The sequence below is a fragment of the Petaurus breviceps genome, unplaced genomic scaffold (assembly GCF_028583685.1).
Source record: "Petaurus breviceps papuanus isolate PSGF00001 unplaced genomic scaffold, PetGlider_PUasm1.0 40, whole genome shotgun sequence".
Taxonomy (NCBI): domain Eukaryota; kingdom Metazoa; phylum Chordata; class Mammalia; order Diprotodontia; family Petauridae; genus Petaurus; species Petaurus breviceps.
This window is the reverse complement of record NW_027186315.1, coordinates 8,810,657-8,829,883: the sequence shown is the minus strand read 5'-3', so window position 1 is coordinate 8,829,883 and position 19,227 is coordinate 8,810,657. Positions and strand designations below refer to the sequence as shown.

The 19,227-nt window shown below is 34.1% G+C and overlaps 1 protein-coding gene across 2 annotated transcripts in view; it reads right to left on the bottom strand.

Moving 5' to 3' along the window:
- Positions 1–10,314: 10,314 nt before the first annotated feature.
- LOC138170909 (cadherin-10) overlaps positions 10,315–19,227 on the bottom strand; it is a 313,250-nt gene continuing 304,337 nt past the window's right edge. For both annotated transcript variants that reach the window (XM_069100370.1, XM_069100369.1), the window contains 2 exons: positions 17,839–18,090; positions 10,315–11,380 (listed from right to left, as the gene is read on the bottom strand). In XM_069100370.1, coding sequence (XP_068956471.1) covers positions 10,890–11,380; positions 17,839–18,090 — 743 coding nt within the window. In that variant the 3' untranslated portion in view covers positions 10,315–10,889. The remainder of the gene's footprint in view (positions 11,381–17,838; positions 18,091–19,227) is intronic.

The following is a 19,227-nucleotide window of genomic DNA, read 5'->3' as shown; positions in this document are numbered from 1 at the left end:
CACTGGCCAATCAAGAAGTATCAACTGAAAAACAAGCCTCCCACCCCAGGCTTCAGGGGCACTTTAGCCTAGGGGCAGGGAAGATCTTCCAAATTTGCATTCCCATTACAGCAAGCAAGAGCACCGGCCCCAGTGTCAGGATGACCTGGGGGATCGAATTCAGGCTCAGATACTTGGCACCACACCCAGAAATAACTGGCCATGTAACCTTGAGCAAGTTACTTAACCCCAATTGCTTTAAAAAAAATAATAAAGTTCTTTGTAGGGGAATATTTGAAGAGGTCAGTGAGTCCTTCCTCTAATCTATCATGTTGTTTCCTCAAAGTTTTTCAAACCCCATAGTATTAAATCTATTCACATATATAACTGAATGTTGAAATGTATCCCCTTTTTAATAATTCACAAATGACTGACAAGCCTGTACTTTTTTGTGATAAATTATCAGCAGCATTCAAATACAGTTAAAAAAAACCCTGGAGTCAGGAACTTATAATTTAAAACCTAGCTTTTACCATAGTCACACACAGTTTTGTGACTATGAACCAGTTACTGTATATCTCTGATCTTCAGCTTCCTATAATGCTATGATGGTAAAATGATCATACTTAAATTAAGTACCTTCCAAGTTTTAGGGTAGAAAATATTTCATATATTTTGAAGTGTTACATAAATATGAGTTCTTAATATTGAGCTATGCCCCAAAATGGAATATAAATGAGGTCATCTTATTTGAATTGTGGATTAATTTTATTAAAGTATTGTTCATACCTATGAAAGCAAGGGATTTCTCCTATGTTTATATGTGAATGAAAATTTAAAATGCAGGAATGACCATAATTTGATGGGATTTTCATTGCTTGAGTGCATATATTTTATCTTGCTTGTATTTTTAAAAAAAATGTTTGGATATACTGAGTAAATTTCCTCTATCAAAGACAGGCCAAAAAATATTTAAACTGGAAAGGTGAGAGAAGTCCAATATAATTAAATAAATTATAAAATGTTCCTCAAATTCATTTTTGAAAACGTTTTGTAAAATCAATAGAAAAAGTGAACACTGAAAAAGCTTAGCAATGTAGAACTACTATTGATGAACTTCACATAGAAAGAGAGATGTCAGTATATTAGAAATGGAAACATATTTATGCAAATTCCAAAGAAGTAGAAAATTAATATTAGGAACTATGAATTAGAGTTTTGCCCTGGAAAAAATCAAGGCCATATTATTAAATTAGTTGTGAGCACACAGAAAAGGAGACTAATAATCACTCTTTTTTTTTGCAGGGCAGGTGTTAAGTGACTTGCCCAAGGTCACATGGCTATTTTTTTGTGTTAAGTGTCTGAGGCCAAATTTGAACTCAGGTCGTCCTGACTCCAGGGCCGGTGCTCTATTCACTGCCCCACCTAGCTACCCCAATCACTCGTTTCTTTAAATTGAGTCAGAAGCTTGGGAAGACATGAAAATGTGTCAGACATTATAATTCTGGATTTCAACAAAGTATTTGATAAAACTCTTTAAGTATCCTTTTAGTAAAGAACAATGGATAAAAGAATTGTTGGTCGGATTTTAGTATAGTTAAAGGATTTACAAATTACGTGATTCCAATAACCAAACTCCAAAAATATTAATTAGTAGATTGACATTAATTTAGGACTTATTTCTAGTGGACAGCCACAGGAATCCATCTATAATGTTAACTTGGTCATCATTTTTATTAATGGCTTTAATGTTCATCTATTTATCAAGTATGTATATCACACAAAATTTGGACAATTATCCAAGACCCTGTCTTATAGAATCCAGGGGAAAATTACCTCAAAAATTTGAAGGAATGGAGCAGGATTAATGTGATATAGTTAATATTATAATGGTAACATCTTATAACTTGGCATTTAAAAAAATAGCTGCTAATTTTTAAGAGATCAAATACCTGCCTTGCCAGCATATCATATTTTTTTTTTGAAAAAGCTTTATAGTATGTTGATAAATGCAAATTCACTGTAGGTTAACTTTGCTATAATGCTACAAAATATCTAATACATATTAGGGTATAAGATAATAGTCACAAGTAGGGTTATAACTGGCATTTGGGAGAGTGACATCTTCCTAAAATAAACAGAAGTAAAGCTCTAGTGGAGAAAAATGGTCTAAGGTATAATAGGTGAGAATTGGCCCTTGTAGGGACAGTGAAGAATTAAAGACTGTTCCATAAAATGAAAGTAGAAGGAAAATGGCAGCTGTACAATTATAACTTAATAAAAACTTTGAAGTTCTTCCTGAAAAAGGGGCGTTTGCTATTGTGGGTGAAAAAAGAAAATATTTGGGGTGGCTAGGTGGTGCAGTAAATAGAGCACCAGCCCTGGAGTTAGGAGGACCTGAGTTCAAATCTGGACTCAGACATTTAACACACTTACTAGCCATGTGATTTTGGGCAAGACAATTAACCCCAATTGCCTCCCCCCAAATAAAAAGAAAATATTTATTTTCCAAAGACTGATAAAGTAAACCACAAAAGACAGCAGGACACATATTATCTGTAAGGGTCAATGGAAGAATAGTGGTAGTAGTAGTTATAACTGTAGGAGGATGAGGAGAAAAAGTAGTGGTGGTGGTGGTCGTAGGTTAATAGATGATTTTTTTAGGGTAACTAAAGCAACTATTGACCTCATAACAACAATATTTGTCTTTTTGGGGCATGTAATGAAAGTATAACAGAAAACCTGTTAATATTTATCAAAACCAATGACAACTCTCCCATTCTTGTGACTGGAATGAGCACACATGGAATTATAAGAATCTAAAATATATCTACTACAACAATGAAATCTTTGATAAAAATTGAAAACCATAGAGGACTAGTTTGTGTTTCCTTTATTTTTACCAATTTGAAAGCAAGGAATTCAGAAGAGAAAAAATAGTTTGACAACTGAACAACTTGCTAATAAGGCTGGAATTTAGACTTCTTGAACACAGGCAACAGTAGAGGTACAACGGATTCCTCCTAGAGAGAAAGTACACCTGTAACAGGCAGCTGATGAGGACAGATTTGCTGGGTATCCTAAAAGTGTACATTAGGTTTCTAAGCTAAGGAGATAGCTTATGCATATTCTTCAATTTAGATAACCTAGAAAGGAACCACAGAATAGAAGAACAGAATTTGAAACACCCAGAAGTTCATAGGAAACAAAATTCAAGAAAGGACTTTTCAGTAAAAACAAACAAATGAAAATATCTGTTTGCAAAAACCCAAAGTTTAAACAACAAACAAAAAGAACTAAAAACCATAATGCAAAGAGGAAAACATATTATTACAGGTATTACTGAGACATGGTGGGATGAAGCCTGTAAATGCATTCTTCCCCTTTCCTTCTCTCCCTTCTCTGCCATCCCCCATCTCTCTCACTTCCTGTCTCTCTCTGCCAAAAACTTTATATATATATATATATAAAATCTGCTTTAGTTATTCCTTTCATTCTTCAAAAGTTGGAGAAATTAGCAAGGGTATTGCTATTCTGCATCTGATTCTGAGCAATGGGAAGACATAGTTGCTAGAGTTAAAATAACAGCAATTATGGGGGCAAAAGATAGTTTCCTCTTAGAATTTGTGGAGTAGTGGAAGTCTGGGCTCTCTGAGTTTTGACAAAGTATTGTGTATTATTAATAAAAAAATTTCAATACATAAAATATATACAACATTATGCTTGGGTACCAAGGTTTAACCCCATGACTACAAAATGGTAGTGTCATGCTTTGGCAGCAGTTGTTATGAAAATGATCTACAGCATTTTGATGGACTAAAAGCTCAATATAAGGTAGTGAATAATATTGTGTGGCACCCCAAATAGCTAATGCAATCTTGAGCTACATTATGGGTGTTTGTGTGCTATTTGCAATAATCAGGAGGGGACAGCCCCACTGTATTTTGCCTTCCTTAGACCTCATCTGTAATAATTTGAGAGTTTCTAGGTTTCATAGATTGGAAAGAAAACTACTTACCTGGAGAATGTCCAGAATAGAACAACCAAAATGATGAAGGGCCTTGGGTCCATTTCTTACAAGTATTGGGTGAAAGAATTAAGTACAGTTATCATGGAAAAGAGAGTACTCAGTGATTTCATTATTAGTGTTTTTCAGTATTGGAAAAGCTTTTATGAGAAGATATTAGACTTATTCTATTTGATTCCAAAGGGTAGAATTAGGAAAAGTAAGTAGAATCTATAAATTTACACAGAAATACATTTAGACTTTACATCATAAAAATTTCTTAAGTGTTAGGGCTGTCCTAAACTAGAAAGTTCTTTCTTTAGAGGTGTATATTTTCCTTTCTTTGAGGTCTTCAGTCAGAGGGGTGAAGATCACATATCAGTTTTGGTATAGCGGGAATTCCTTTCATGTATAGTTTGAATAAAATGACCATAAGGTGTTTTTCCAACCTTAAAGTCTCTGATTCCAAGATTGTGTGAATTTATAGTGTGGTATATTTTGGCTCAATATGGAAAGAACTCTTCATATTTAGAGCTAGTCATAAATGGCAATTTCCCCATGTTGTAGATGTTAAAAAGTGTTTAACTAGAGAGTTCATAAAGTGTTAGATTAAGCAGAAGAATGCTTCTTGTATAGAGAGTGAAATCCTCCAGATGCCACTAGTTGTGGATGATGGCATTGTGCACACTGCATCAAATTTTCACAAGGTTATAGAGCCTGCTCCATGAAATCTACAACCATCCAAAACTATTGACCTGGTAATTCCTAACAAAGATACATGGAAAATCTATGCATGCATGCTTATCAGACTATGACAGACATACAGTTGGTTGGGTCGCATACTGAATTCGTTCAATGATACACATTTCTTAAACATCACCAGGGTCTAGAGTTGAATTGCATGAAAGTGGGTTGGATTGCATTTGAGAAATAGTACAGTTTTCTAACATCTAAACCTTTCTCTTGATGTAGAAAACATTTTAATTTTTATGAATTTTTAATTTCCTCCTTCATTTTTGAATGAATCTCTTTTCCTTTGCTATGAAGTAAGGCATTCGTTATAACCAAATATAATCTAATTTCCAGAAAAGCCTGCAAGTTTTTCATAATTCTCTACATTCATGGAGGGAGTAAGGATGGAACCCTATCATCTGTATGAGTGAGTAAACTTGATTCAAGATCTTTGAAGAGGAGAGACATTTTTCTTTGTTTTCCCTTCGAGAGAGACACACATTCCAGATTCTCTTTAGGAGGCAATTCTAGAAAGCAAAGGGGGAAATAATTTCTTGCAGACATTAAGGAGAGGATAGCTCAACATGACAATGATTTCTACTTTGCTGCACTAGAGACTAATGAAAATTTCCTCTGGGTGATATTGGGACATCTCTTACTTAAACAAAGGTATCTTATAGGAAAGGGATTCAATAACTCAATGTTGTTTTCTAGTATATTCTAATCTGTAGAACTCTTATTGCAATCTGCCACTAGTTTGGATAAATGAGTTTATTTCCAATTCAGAATGTATGATCGACTTTTAGATAACTATCCTCTAGTGGGAAGTAGGCAAAACTGGAAAATGTTACCTAATGACTAGAACCTATATAAGTAGCTTTTAGTTCTGAACTTATCAAGCACCAAGACCTGCAATATTTAGGAGGGAAGATGAATATAATTCTGGTTAGGTACTAATCTCTCAAAGGAGGACAGAATTGTCATGTTTTTGGTCCCTGCATGGAACACCCTCCAGTCAAGAATTGAAAGTACCCCTTACAGAGGATTTTGTAAGATCACAGACATTGCTATCCATGCCTTCCCACAAGCCATTTGCATTGTTTAGGCACACCTTGCATGAGCAGTACACGCTTTATGGGCAAATAAATGAGAAAGGAGAAAAAAAGCAATTCAGAAAAACTATCCAATACACTGAATTTGATAATATTTGCAATTATCCATACTCATCTTCCTCCACCTCTGCAGAGAAAAGAGGGAGGTGAATTATACTTCTTTAGGGCAAATTTCATTCTTTATAATTCCACAGTTTAGTTTCACCCTTTTTGTTATTGATTCTATTTTTCTTTCTTTTTACATCATTGTAGTCAGTGTGAATATAGTTCAACTTACATCACCCTGAATTACTTTTTCTTTTTTTGCTTTGCTGTTTTTACAGAGGGGAAGGTTGGGCAATTGGGGTTAATTGACTTGCCCGAGGTCACATGGCTAGCAAGTGTTAAGTGTCTGAGGCTGGATTTGAACTCAGGTCCACTTGACTCTAGGGCCAGTGCTCTATTCATTTTAACACCTAGCTGCCCCCGAATTACTACTGATTCTATATATTCTTTGTATTTTCTTACAGTTTTATAGTATTTATACATTTATGTGCCACAATGTAAAATATTTTAATATCAACATATTCCTAATGATGCTCTGTGACTGAAAAATATGAAGCACCATAATTACTGAAGAATAAACATTGTGAAATGGATTGATGCATGACTGCTATAAGTATGCATTGACATATTAGCCATGATAACTTGGTCACAAGAAGAAGCCTTAAATGCATTATCAAAGAAATGCATGATGCAAAAAGGAGGCATTCATCATATAGTTTAGATAATCTTAGTTCTATACTGAGACCATCTACAATGTTAAAATTCCAAGAAAAAAGCCTTTAATGCATTGGGTAGATCCTCAATGGAGGTCTTTAGAGACAACATGATAAAGGAATATGAAGATGTCACTGTTTGAAATCTGCACTTGTAGAGAAAATCACAGCATTGTATGCAGTGATAATTCTTACAGGCATGCTCTGTGAATGAGTATGGACCTGATTACGGTATTCTGACCTCCTGGTCAGAAAACACCTGGAAAACTGTGGTTACTTCTGGGCTCCACATATTGGGATAGATATTATCCACAATCTGGAGTGTATCCACAGAGACCAGTCAAGATGGGGAAACATGTAAATAGCTCTGCATAAGACAATTGGTGTTTATTTTGAAAAAGAAAAGACTTAAGGGAGGCAAGATAGCTGCTATCTTCAAGTGTTTTCAGGCTAATCACAGGGAAAAAAAATAATTAAAATTGTATGCTTGGGTCCATAGGCCAGAACCAGGAGCAGTAGGTAGAAGTTTGGAAAGAAGAAAACAGACATGAAATGAAGAGGAAAAACAGAAACAAACAAATACCTTTTCCAACTTCTAGAGATATCTGAAAGTGGAATTAGCTTTTTTGGGAGGGAGAGGGTTCTTTTTCAATGAAGGTCTTTGGGAAAGGCTAGATGATAACTTTTGGGATATAGTATAAAACATCAGTGTCAAACATATCCAGATCATCTAGAAAGGCATCAATATTCTCATGGCAAAAATCATGGGGTTGATCTCTAAGGTCTCTTCCTGCTGTAAATTTCTATTATTTTAAGAGAAAACAAGTAATATCTACTCCCAATCTAGCAGAATCACCTGTGTTAATAGGTGTGCTGAAATAAGGCAAATACAGTTTCTTTTTAAAACTAAGGCAATACTAATTAGACTTCCTATCAGTATCATGGTTGTAGACACTTCTTCCTTGAGCAAGCAAAGGCCTACATGACGATTTCAGGAGAATGGAATCAATAACAGCTTTGTAACAATTCTCTCGAAAATTTAATCCATTAAGTAAAAAAAAAACCCAAACAAAAGTCATTACTATTTGCAAGGCATTATGCTAGGAGCTTGGGATACAGAGACAAAAACTAACATAGTCTGCCCTCCAAGACAGTTATAGGGCCAGTATGTCAATACATGGTAGAGTGAGAGGGGGGAAAATGAGTCATTAGGCAAAGCTTTCTAGGGAATAATAAATGAAAGGGAAGAGGACACTTTCAGCTGTGGGAAAAGGTCTGCTGTCAGAGGTGGCTCCTAAGCTGAACTTAGATGAAAAAAATATCATTATTTCATATATCAATGAGAGAAAACATTTCAGGCAAGGCAAATGACCTATGTAAATGCAAGAGGTGGCAGATAGTGGAATCACTTTGGAAATTAGACAGTAGTTCACTTGGGAAAGAATGGTATAGCTGGGGACTGAGGGGAGAAAGGGACTATGAGGCCAGAAATGTTTTTAGGAGCTAAAGAAAATATGGATAATTTTTTTTAAAGAAAGTCCCCACTGTAACTAGATTCCCAAGAATTTTGCTTGTTTACCTTATCATCTTGATCATTTCCTAATATTAGGATGCACTTATCTGGTTCAAAACAGATATATTTTTCTTTCTTTAGCTTAGAAATTGGATGAGTTAAGAGATGATTTATTTTTGTGACTGTCCTTTCCTCTAATCATGGTGAATATTTGATCTCCAAACTTGAAGTTTACCTCTCTGAAATTTGAAATGGATTATTTTCATTTCTGTATAGTACAATCTTTTTAGATTTAATGAAGGTGAAATAACAAATGTAGAATATTTCAGTTTGAAAGCTGTGGCCCATTGGGGAAAAAAAAGGATTGAAATGAGCTAGATGTATAATTGCACTGATATAAGAGATTCAGAGATGAGAAAACTCCCTTTTCCAATATAGGCTGGTATGTTTTCTGTAGTTTCTAGCCTTAGAAATAGGTCTAGAACACTGAGGTAAGCGGCTTGCACAGGGTCATGTAACAAATATGTGTCAGAGACTAGACATGAAGCCAAATCTTTTTGGCTTTGATATTGGTTCTCTAACCATCATGCCAAAAGTCACTAATATAAACTATTATCACTAATATTAATGAATATTAACATAAAATATAATTTTAAAGCAAAACATCTCAAAACTTAGGGAAGATTCTTAAAACACTGAGTCCTAATGTGATATTCTGTATTTTTAAATTTCTTTTAACAATGAATTTCAGATTAAATGTGCCTCATTCAGAGGTTTGCTTTTCTTTTTTTTTTTTTTTAAAGCAATCGGGGTTAAGTAACTTGTTCAAGGTTACACGGCTAGTTATTTCTGGGTGTGGTGCTAAGTATCTGAGCCCGGATTTGATCCCCAGGTCATCCCGACACTGGAGCCAGTGCTCTTACTCTCTGTGCTACCTGGCCACCATGGTTTGCTTTCTTCTATATAAATAGATCAGTTTTTGTTTTGTATTCTGTGATCTGCTCCACTTAGAATAACCAGGAATGGGCTTTTGGAACTTAGGAAGCGTGCCAAGTTACCTCTTATTATACAACTTGCTGAGCTACATAGTGTCTAGAAGTTGACTGTGATCATAAGTGCCAATAGTGGCTATATTTCTTTTATAATCAGATGGTTATTATGCATTCACAACTATTTTGAGCTGCAAACATCTGGACATTTTTAACCTTTAAAGTAGGAAAATATCTTTCAAAATAAATGCAATAATTAAGTCCACATTAAGGATATGTCAATATTACATTTTCTGTCTCACCCCAAAGGCACAGCATTTTCACAATTTGGAGATGAGGTGAAATGTATTCATTGTTTACAATATACTCACTCAGTAGGGGATGAGGCTTCCCAACCAGTTCCAAAAAAGTGCTTAATTTAAAAACAAAGTATTTTGTGGAGCCAGGGTAAACATGGGATAAGTTAGTTATAGCTAAAATTGATGGATGACAGGAACTTTGTAGGACAAATGGGCTGTATTCGCTCAAGTGCTTTGAACTGAATCAGTCACAGAGGAAAAAAGAAAAGACTTCTACTAACAGGCATATAATGCATTTCTGAAGAAAAAAAGATAATTTCAATAGTGTATTAACAAAACATGCAACATTATTATTATTGCCAATATTTGAAATTTTCACAATGTCACTGTAGGATCTAGGGATATTTTCCATTAAAAGGTTACTTTAATCTTAAACCCCTGTAAATTACACCTGACTTAAAAAATGATTAATAACAATAGGCCTATATAGTGTACATCAAAAGAAAATAGGGAGGATTATGCTTTCTACACCAAGGCTATTTCTTGGTATCATTAGTAGGGCAGAAACAAACAAAACTCACTATGTACACTATGCATTTTTCAAAAAATAAGATATGTATGCTTCTTTGCTAAATGTAAAAATGAAGATAAGCATGCTTTGGAGAGGTCTATGAATGACTACTCATTAACTTATAAAAAGATTTATACATTGATTATTAAAAGAGGTAAGGAAGAGATTTTTTTTCCTTACCTGGAATCATGCTGGTTTCATCAATAATTATCAATTTATGGAATTAAAGATTTTATTCTCATTGGAACTCATTCATAGTGTCATAGCAAGCATTTTGTGAACATATTCTTCCTCATGAAACAAAAGAAATTGGAGGCAAAGTAGTTGTAAAAACTGATTTATTTCTTAAAAATAAATACAAAAATATAAATATAAAACATTAGCAGATAGAATTTGATGAAATGAAGTTGCACAAAGTTTTTTTATACTGGCTGCATATCACACTAACACCAAGTGTACATTTTTTGGAATTTTAATGTACAGAACAGGATATATATATGTGTGTGTGTGTGTGTGTGTGTGTGTATGTATATATATATATATATATATTTAAAAAAATTCTTCTTCACCTCCTTAAAAGCTGCACTTGCAAGGGCAGGACAGGTACCTAACAGAAGCGGTTTGTATAGTTGCTTAAGGGAGTCTTATCCTGTTCGAGTTTCTGAAAGTATCTTTTATTTACTAAATGGACAACACTGAATTTCCATAGCTTTGGCTCTTGGAAGTGATTAAATAAAATGCTGTATATACTCCATGTGACATCCTACAAGAAAGAATTAATCAAATTAATGAACAAATTAAAAAGGAAAAGGGAAAAAAATATTGTGCTGAGTGGCAGGAAAATTCTCCTGAATGTCAAATATTGTAAAGGAGCAGAGGTGGTGTCTGGAAAATGATTTCTTCTTGAGAGAACAGAAAATGTATCCTAGGTTAAGAGTCTTTGTCACTTTCCCCACCGCCATACATTTCGGCTAACTTATTAAACCGAGGCCCCCATTCTCGGAGGTAATCATAGTTTTGGTCTCCATCAGTAGTACCTGATTCTAGTGAACTCAAAGATTCGGCTATAGAATCATTTCCTTCATAGGCATAGGTTGCAAGTGAGTCGTATGGTGGAGCAGTGGGATCAATATCATGCTCTTTTAGCCTCTCATTAATGAAATCTCTGACATCTGTGTTATCTGGAGCTGAAGGAGTCCTCCGTGGGATAAACAACGTTTCGGGAATAATGTCTCGTCGTAGCTTCTTGTCTTCTATAACTGCAGGATTCCTCAGAGTACCAATATCAAATGCCTGGGTGTCTTCCTCTCCACCTCCTTCATCATTATAACTCACAATGTTGTCTCTGATGTCTTCTTTAGACAAGATGAGAGGCTCTTTCTTTCGCTGTCTTTTTAGAGCTGCAAATAGCACAACTATAACTGGGGAAAATGAGAGGGAAATAAAGAATAGATCTTGTTTAGTGAGAGTGCATAAAAATTGACTCGGAAAGAAGTCAAATCTTTGGGTTTCCTGACTTTTCCTAGTCAATTGAGAATTTAAGATTAATTTTGTCCTTCAGCGATACTTTGTGGAATTTTTTCCCTCATTAATATCTATTTAAAGTAATTGAGCTAAATTAAAGTAAAACAGTCATGATTTAAAGGAAAATAAATATTTCATCATTGTTGAATTATGTTTCCACTATTTTCCCTAGGAATATTCAGAAAATCGTACTTGTCTCACTGTTTCATGTAAAATCATCATTGGTTTTTTCACTATAAAATTAAAATTAATAATAAAAACAACAATAAGAATAATCATGGTTACCTTTGGATAAATTATTGAGATACAATTACATATATATCAAAAAGCAATAAACAATCTGTTTTCTAAATTTAAAATAAAATATCTTTATTTTTAGGCAGTTTAGAAAGCCATATTTGAATAAATTTTTTATTAGAGGAGAGACCTAAAATTATATTATATACATTTTACTAATAATGATTATAGACAAATGTTTCATTGCTAGAGGGGATGGAAATCCTCACTGGAAGGGATTTATTAATTAATTAAAGATGAGTGGTGATTATATAATATCATTTCAAATGTAAAGTTATCACATATTTGTATATTTATATATATGCACACACAACAATGGATTATATCTATATAGAGGTAACAATTGTATATATACATATATATGGTTTTTTTAAACACACTATGATTTAATCAGTGTAGAGAGCTGTTAGTAAGGAAATTCTTAACCACTGCACTATCACATAATTGTTTTATTATTTTTGCAGAGTAACATTAAGTGTAAAAGTCATCTATTTTTCCCTCTATCACTTAAAATAATCCAGTGCTCAAAAATTACTAGTATATGCAGTACATTTAAAAATATTCATATCTCCTTTTTAGATTCTTTCAAGGTGTGTGTGTGTGTGTGTGTGTGTGTGTGTGTGTGTGTTAATTTTGCCCTCCCTCATACACCAGAAAAGTATTTAGGATACAAAAACTACACATTTAAATTTAGCATGTTCTAATTTCTTAAGCTATTGAAAATCTAAATTAGACTTGATAACTAAATTCTTTTTATAGGTTAAATCATACTGTGCCTGGGATGAGTAATTTACCCTTTAGTTATTTATACAGTGAACTATAGTACTTGTACTATGTTAAAAGAGTCAAAACAGTAAACTTTGTGCTATAGCTTAGACTATATATATATAATTAAAACTAAATATAGAATTATAAATAAATAGTTTACATGAAAATTAGCATAATTTCTTTTGGGAGGATAGAGGAGTGCCTAACCTTATCTCATGAACAGAACAAAAAAATGAAACAAAGCAAAGTAATAAACCTTGTACTTTTCTTACAGTCATGATAGTGCTACTATTAAGAGACAGAAAATAGTGCTTTCAAATTTGTGATCACACAGACATATTTTATCTCTCTATAATATCTATTGGACCATCTATTAAGTGACACAGAGTGTTCTTTCCGAGTGAATTCATTTCTATATGTATATTTTTCTAATATACAAATTTGGTAGGGTGGCATAGCATATAAAAAAGAAATACTTAGATGTGTGTGTGTGTGTGTGTGTGTGTGTGTGTGTGATACATACAGATTGACTCTAAGTCAATTAACCTTTTGGTGCCTAGACTATTCTTTAAAACTATACATTTCCCCCCCCTCCCCCTCCAAGATGATCACCTCTTTCGTTAGAGTGGATTTCCTCACCTGGGAGTTCCTTAAAATAATGAAGTCATAGGTTTGTTCCCTATCCCTATGCCTATTAACAGAGATTAAAACATAGTACCAAAGATATGCATAACTGGAAAAGTTTATGAGTTTATTATGTAGTAAGAGTCAGAAATTAAAGATGGACAGCTTGAGTGTTCCATCAGTAGCTAAAAAATTTTAATATAAGCATTGATTTTCCTAAAGCACATGGCCATGCCACACCACTCATCAATTAACTCGAATGACCCTGTATTAACATTAAGATCAAATATGAACTCCTCTATTTGACATTTAAAGACCTTCAAATCCTGGCTGCCACCTGCCTTTCCTGGCTTACAACAAGTTATTCTTCTCAACACATTGTATGTTACAGGTTCCTGACCTCTGATGATTCCGTGTCTATGTTATTTCACTCCCCTTCTCCATATTTTTGCACAGACCATTCTCTGCATCAAGAATGTGCTCCCTTGGGGTGGCTAGGTAGCTCAAGTGAATAGAGCACCGGCCCTGGAGTCAAGAGGACCTGACTTCAAATCTAGCCTCAGACACTTTACACTTACTAGCCATGTGACCTTGGGCAAGTCACTTAACCCCAATTACCCTGCCTTTCCCCACTCCAAAAAAAGGCAAAAAAAAAAAGGAATGTGCTCCCTCCTCACCTCCACCTCTGAGAATAGCTACTTTTTATTTTATTTTTCCAAAATTCAGTTTCAGTGCCATTTTCTACAAGAAGCTTTTCCTGATGGCCCCAGGTCAAATCACCTCATATTTATTTCATATGTTGAATATAGGTACATGCCTTCTTCAATAGAATTTAATTCTTTGATGTAAATGACTGCTTTGTATTCCAACTTCCTAATTCTTGTACCAGGCACATAGTAGAAACTTAAGTGCTGAAGTAGAGAAAGGCTTCCAGCATTCCTTTATGAAGTATGTTTAGAAAGACAGGGGCACGAGTTGAACAGTTGAAAAAGATGGATGAGTTGTGATCTATATAGTCTATACTGATGAGACTGCCAATGTAATGCAAGTATACATACACATATACACAGACTTCGTGTATCTAAGATCTTTTAAATTCCTGCATTGATGCCTTATCATGGCATAGAGACCTCTCTGGGTTCTTGTGAAACAGGAGCCCTGGATGATCCTACCAAAATGTATTGTTCTTGAGTAATTGTATGATAATGGCCTTTAGGTTTATTCTTTGAGGAACAGTCCAGATAATGGGAAGGGCACACATCACCATAGGGTAGAGAATATTTTAGTCATAGAATAATAACTTCTGAACATCACCTATTAAATTAGAGAAGGTCAGTGCTCTATGTTGATGGAGGTAACATCTACTGTGACTCTAAAGCTTTCCAGTTTATAGGGGGATACCAGAACTCAGTTATCACAAGAACCCAGAATCTTTATGAAATCATGACATATCAGAGAAGCTTGTATATCTTAAATATGCAAAGCATATTCATTCATGCATATTTGCACATATGATATTTTATATAATAAAATATAGCTATTTGAATTCTTGAGTATTGAATTATATCACAAATAGAGGAACATAAGTTCTTTCAGTGTCTAGTGTGTGAAGATGAAAAGGAATAAGCATAGCTATAGCTCAAGTATGTGTCAGGCACTGTGCTAAGAACTTTACAATTATTATCTCATTTGCTATGTGAAGTGGATGCTGTTATTATCCTCATTTCACACATCAGGAGACTGAGGCAAATAGAAGTTGCTACTTGCTTAGTCATACTGCTATTAAGTGTCTGAAGACAAATTAGAACCCAGATCTTCCTGCCTCCAGTACTCTATCCTCTGAGCCATCTATACCTGCTACTATTTATTCCTCTTTATTTATGGTGCACAGACATAGGTGATATCTACATATATTTACATGTATGCACATGCATTTGTTTCTACATGTATGTATATATTTGTATAACCCTCCATGATGTCTGAATATAGATATACTATGTCTAGTTGATTACCTGTCTAATTGGATTAAAATCTGTTAATGGTTCAGTGTCAAATTGAGAGTAAGTCTACTCTGTAATACCTAGGTTCTGTATTTTATTCTCTATTGTTTATTCTTTTATCAATGATTTGGACAATGGTATGTTCATTAAATCTTTAGGTGACAAAAAGCAGGTAAGTAAAATTAATGTATCAGATTATAGAGTCATGATTCAAATGCATCTTGCCAGGTTACAGCATTGGGTTTAATTAAATAAGATGAAATATAATAGGGCTTAATTAAATAAGATGAAATATAATAAGGATATTATAAGGTCTATGATTGCTAGATAGCTGGCTGGCTGTGGAACTAGATCTAGATTGATAGAGATAGATGAATATATATATATACAAATATGTAGGTAATAATAAGGTTAGAAGATATATATATATGTATATATACATATGTGTGTATATACACATATCCTTGTATATGTATATATGTGTGTGTTTGTATGTATGTGCATAGGTATATGTATATGCACCAAGATAAACACATATAAACATATACATATCAGCTGCAAGGTATGTGGAAAGAACAATATCTAGACAATCCAGAGGAGCAGAGGCAGAATAAAATAAAGAATGTCCATAAATGAAGAGCCAGAAGGCATGGGAGCCAGGGGATCAGTCAGTGCCCTGAAGCACAAGAAATAAGCTTGCTCATTAGAACTAGCATAAGGTTGTTTATCTAAATTAGAATACATATACAAAATAGCAGGTCAAAAATAAGAAGATAAGAGACAGTACAGGAATATTGTGATACGGATTACTGAGTTTGATGCCCTCAGGCATTATTCTTCATTCATTAACCTGTATAATCTCTGGTTCTTGTGAGCTGGTAGACTATGGTAGACTAACTTAATAAGCCTTATCTGTTACTAAGGGTCCATGGGCATATAGAAGTATGTATTTTGGGCAGGATTTTTCTTGTTTGTTTGTTGTTTGGTCTAGGCTTTGAATTTCATCACTTTGAGGAACTGTCTATGTGGGAATTCCTTCCACCAGGAATGTTTATATCTTTTAGTCTTTGAAGTTGCCTGGAACATTGAGGGATTTAGAAATCTACCCTCAGTCACTAAGATAGTATGCATCCTGATTCCAAGGTCAAGCTTCCATACCAATTTGCATCATGCTTCACAAGGATCAAAGGACTAGTATGTGTATTTGCATATGGGTGTGGTTGAGTTGTGTGTGTTTGTGTGTGTGTGTGTGTGTGTGTGTAAGTACAGAGAAGTGTTTTCTAAAACATCAATATTCTTGCAAGGGAAGACAGATAAATTCATAGTAAAACATTTTTAAATTCAAATATTTCTGAATTCTTGAAGAATATACCATTTCTTTTTCATCTTGCCAACCAACTATCACAAACATGATATTCTTTCAAAATAATCTTTCAGATTCAGGCAGCAACATAACATGGTTGGCATTCCTGGGCAAAGAAATTAAATTTGCCTCTTATCTTTTTAAATAATTACTTAACTTTGCCAAGGTTATCCACCTTGGAGGATGTGAATGGCTTAACTGAGTATGCCAATTCTGCCTGGGTAACAGGTCACTGGATGAAAAGTTATACATTTCAGATGGAAAAGACCTATGACTTTATCATTCTTAGGTAAACTGAAATGATACTTTTATATGCTCATCCTATGAAGTCTTCTTATTTTTTTTCATATCCAATGAAGACTGAGAAAAGGTTTGTCACTGAATCATAGTCAATTCTACAAACAGCAACTGCCCTACACATCATATTGAGGATGGTAATTTTATCTATAGTAGGAGGAAAAATTCATATTTTTAATACAAATTTTCCAAGTTCTAACTTGGCATTCTTAGCTTATTTGTTTATACAAAAAAAAGGGGGGGCATGAAAAATCAAAAGAGGATATTTATTGAGGTCTAATGACCATATTCTGACTTTTCTTTGTATTATAGTTGCACAAAAAGCCCAAGATACAGTATAGAAAGGTGCCTTAGACACCCAACTGTTATAAAATCATAGCATTAGAATGAAAAGGACCTTAGAAGACCAACTTCTTATAAAATAAGTCCAACTTCCTTATTTTCCTGCTAAGAAAACTGAAGACCAATGTTTTATAGGTATCTTGCCAAAGGTGACGGGGGTGGTGAGAAATATGGGGAGGATTTGAAATGAAGTTTATTCTTACTCCAAATAATATAAAACAGTAACAGCAATAATAGCTAGTATTAATACAGCCCTTCAAGGTTTGTAAAAGGCTTTATAATCATTATTTCATTCGATCCTCATAAGAATCTTGGAGCTACTGTTCTTTCTATAACACATTGCTGACTCTGTGAATGTCCTTTAAGATATTTGAGGAAAAGTAAACCCATTTACAAACAAAAGTTCCCTCTCAATAAGTATACAAATGGGGTGGCTAGGTGGTACAGTGAATAGAGCACCGGCCCTGCAGTCAGGAGGACCTGAGTTCAAATCCAGCTTCAGACACTTAGCACGTACTAGCCATGTGACCTTAGCAAGTCACAACCCCAAATGCCCTGCCTTCCCCACTACAAAAAGCAAAGTAAATAAATAATATACAAATCCATAATTCAGAAAACAAAGCAAAATGAAACAACTACCTTTGTCTGCAATAACAAAACTTACCTAGCAAAATGATGATGCAGAGGAGAATGGCTATAAGAGCTCCCGTGCTCAGGCCAGCAGGAAGTAGCAAAGCCTCAGCACTGCAGGACTGCATGTTTCCTTGACTGTCACAAGCACAAACTCGAATAGTGAGCGTACCAGTACTGCTTTGGATTGGGTAATCATTGTCGGAGATCACCACTGGCAGGAGATAACTACTGATTTCATGCCGACTGAATCCATTTTTTCTTGTTAAAATTCTAGCAGTGTTATCTAAAATGAATTAAAACAGAATTATTTTTTAGTTTGGGGACTTTAAATATCACCTTTCCTGAAAACTCAACTGTGGTTTAAGATATATTGAATTAAATACCTCCAATTAATGATGTCCCTAAAAGAACAAAGCTGTTATGTATTCTAATGCCAAGTACTGATTTTTGGTGGACAGACAGAAAGTGAAAAAGTGAAAAACAACCACATCCAAATCCTTTTATTTTTCCTGGCATCTAAAAACTTGTACACTAGAAATATAAATTTGTAACATTTAATAACATGAATTTTCCACTAATCTTCATGTATGCATAAAAACTCACAAACATGTCCATTAATACAAATTCAATTCATGGGCAGATTCTAAACACTGTCCTAGAAGCATTTTACATAATCAACAACAATAAAACAATACACTGATTGTTAATGTTATAGAATCTTCTTGTGGCACCTAAATGCTTAGACAATCACATAAAATTTAAGGATGATAAAGAAAGATGCGGTAATCTAAAATGGAGGCCCTTAATTATTTTGGTAATGGATACCTCTGATAATCTACCATTGAACTGCTTCTCTGAATAATGATTTCAAATGCATAAAATAAAAAATACATCATTATAAAGGAAACTAATTATATTGAAATGCATTTTTCCCATCCTACTTCACAGACCCCAGTCACTGAGAATTGCTAATAAACATCCCCAAATAAAGGGTCCATGTTAACATTTGCATTAACTCTTAGGTCTAGTGCATTTTAGGCCACAGTAATATGCATGTATTTCTTTCTTCTGAAATAAAGAAACCAAGAGGAATGCTTCAATTCCATTATCCCACAGTGTTGGAGGTAATACACTAGAGACAAACCATCTGATCTGAGGGGAGAACAGAACTGCTTACCTAAGTTTCAAGGATATTGAAAGCATATATTGTTAAGCATTATTTAAAATTACTAGTAAGCCTAATACTAATAGTTGTGTTGCTACTTTCATAATACACAAGAGGGGAAAAACACATTTTGTTAAACTTGCTTTAATTAATGTCAGACAGACCATCAAAAAAAAGTGGTCAAGATTTGAAATAATCATTTAAATAATTCAGGTGAATTAAAGAATAATTTTGGATGAAATTATTGTAAGAATT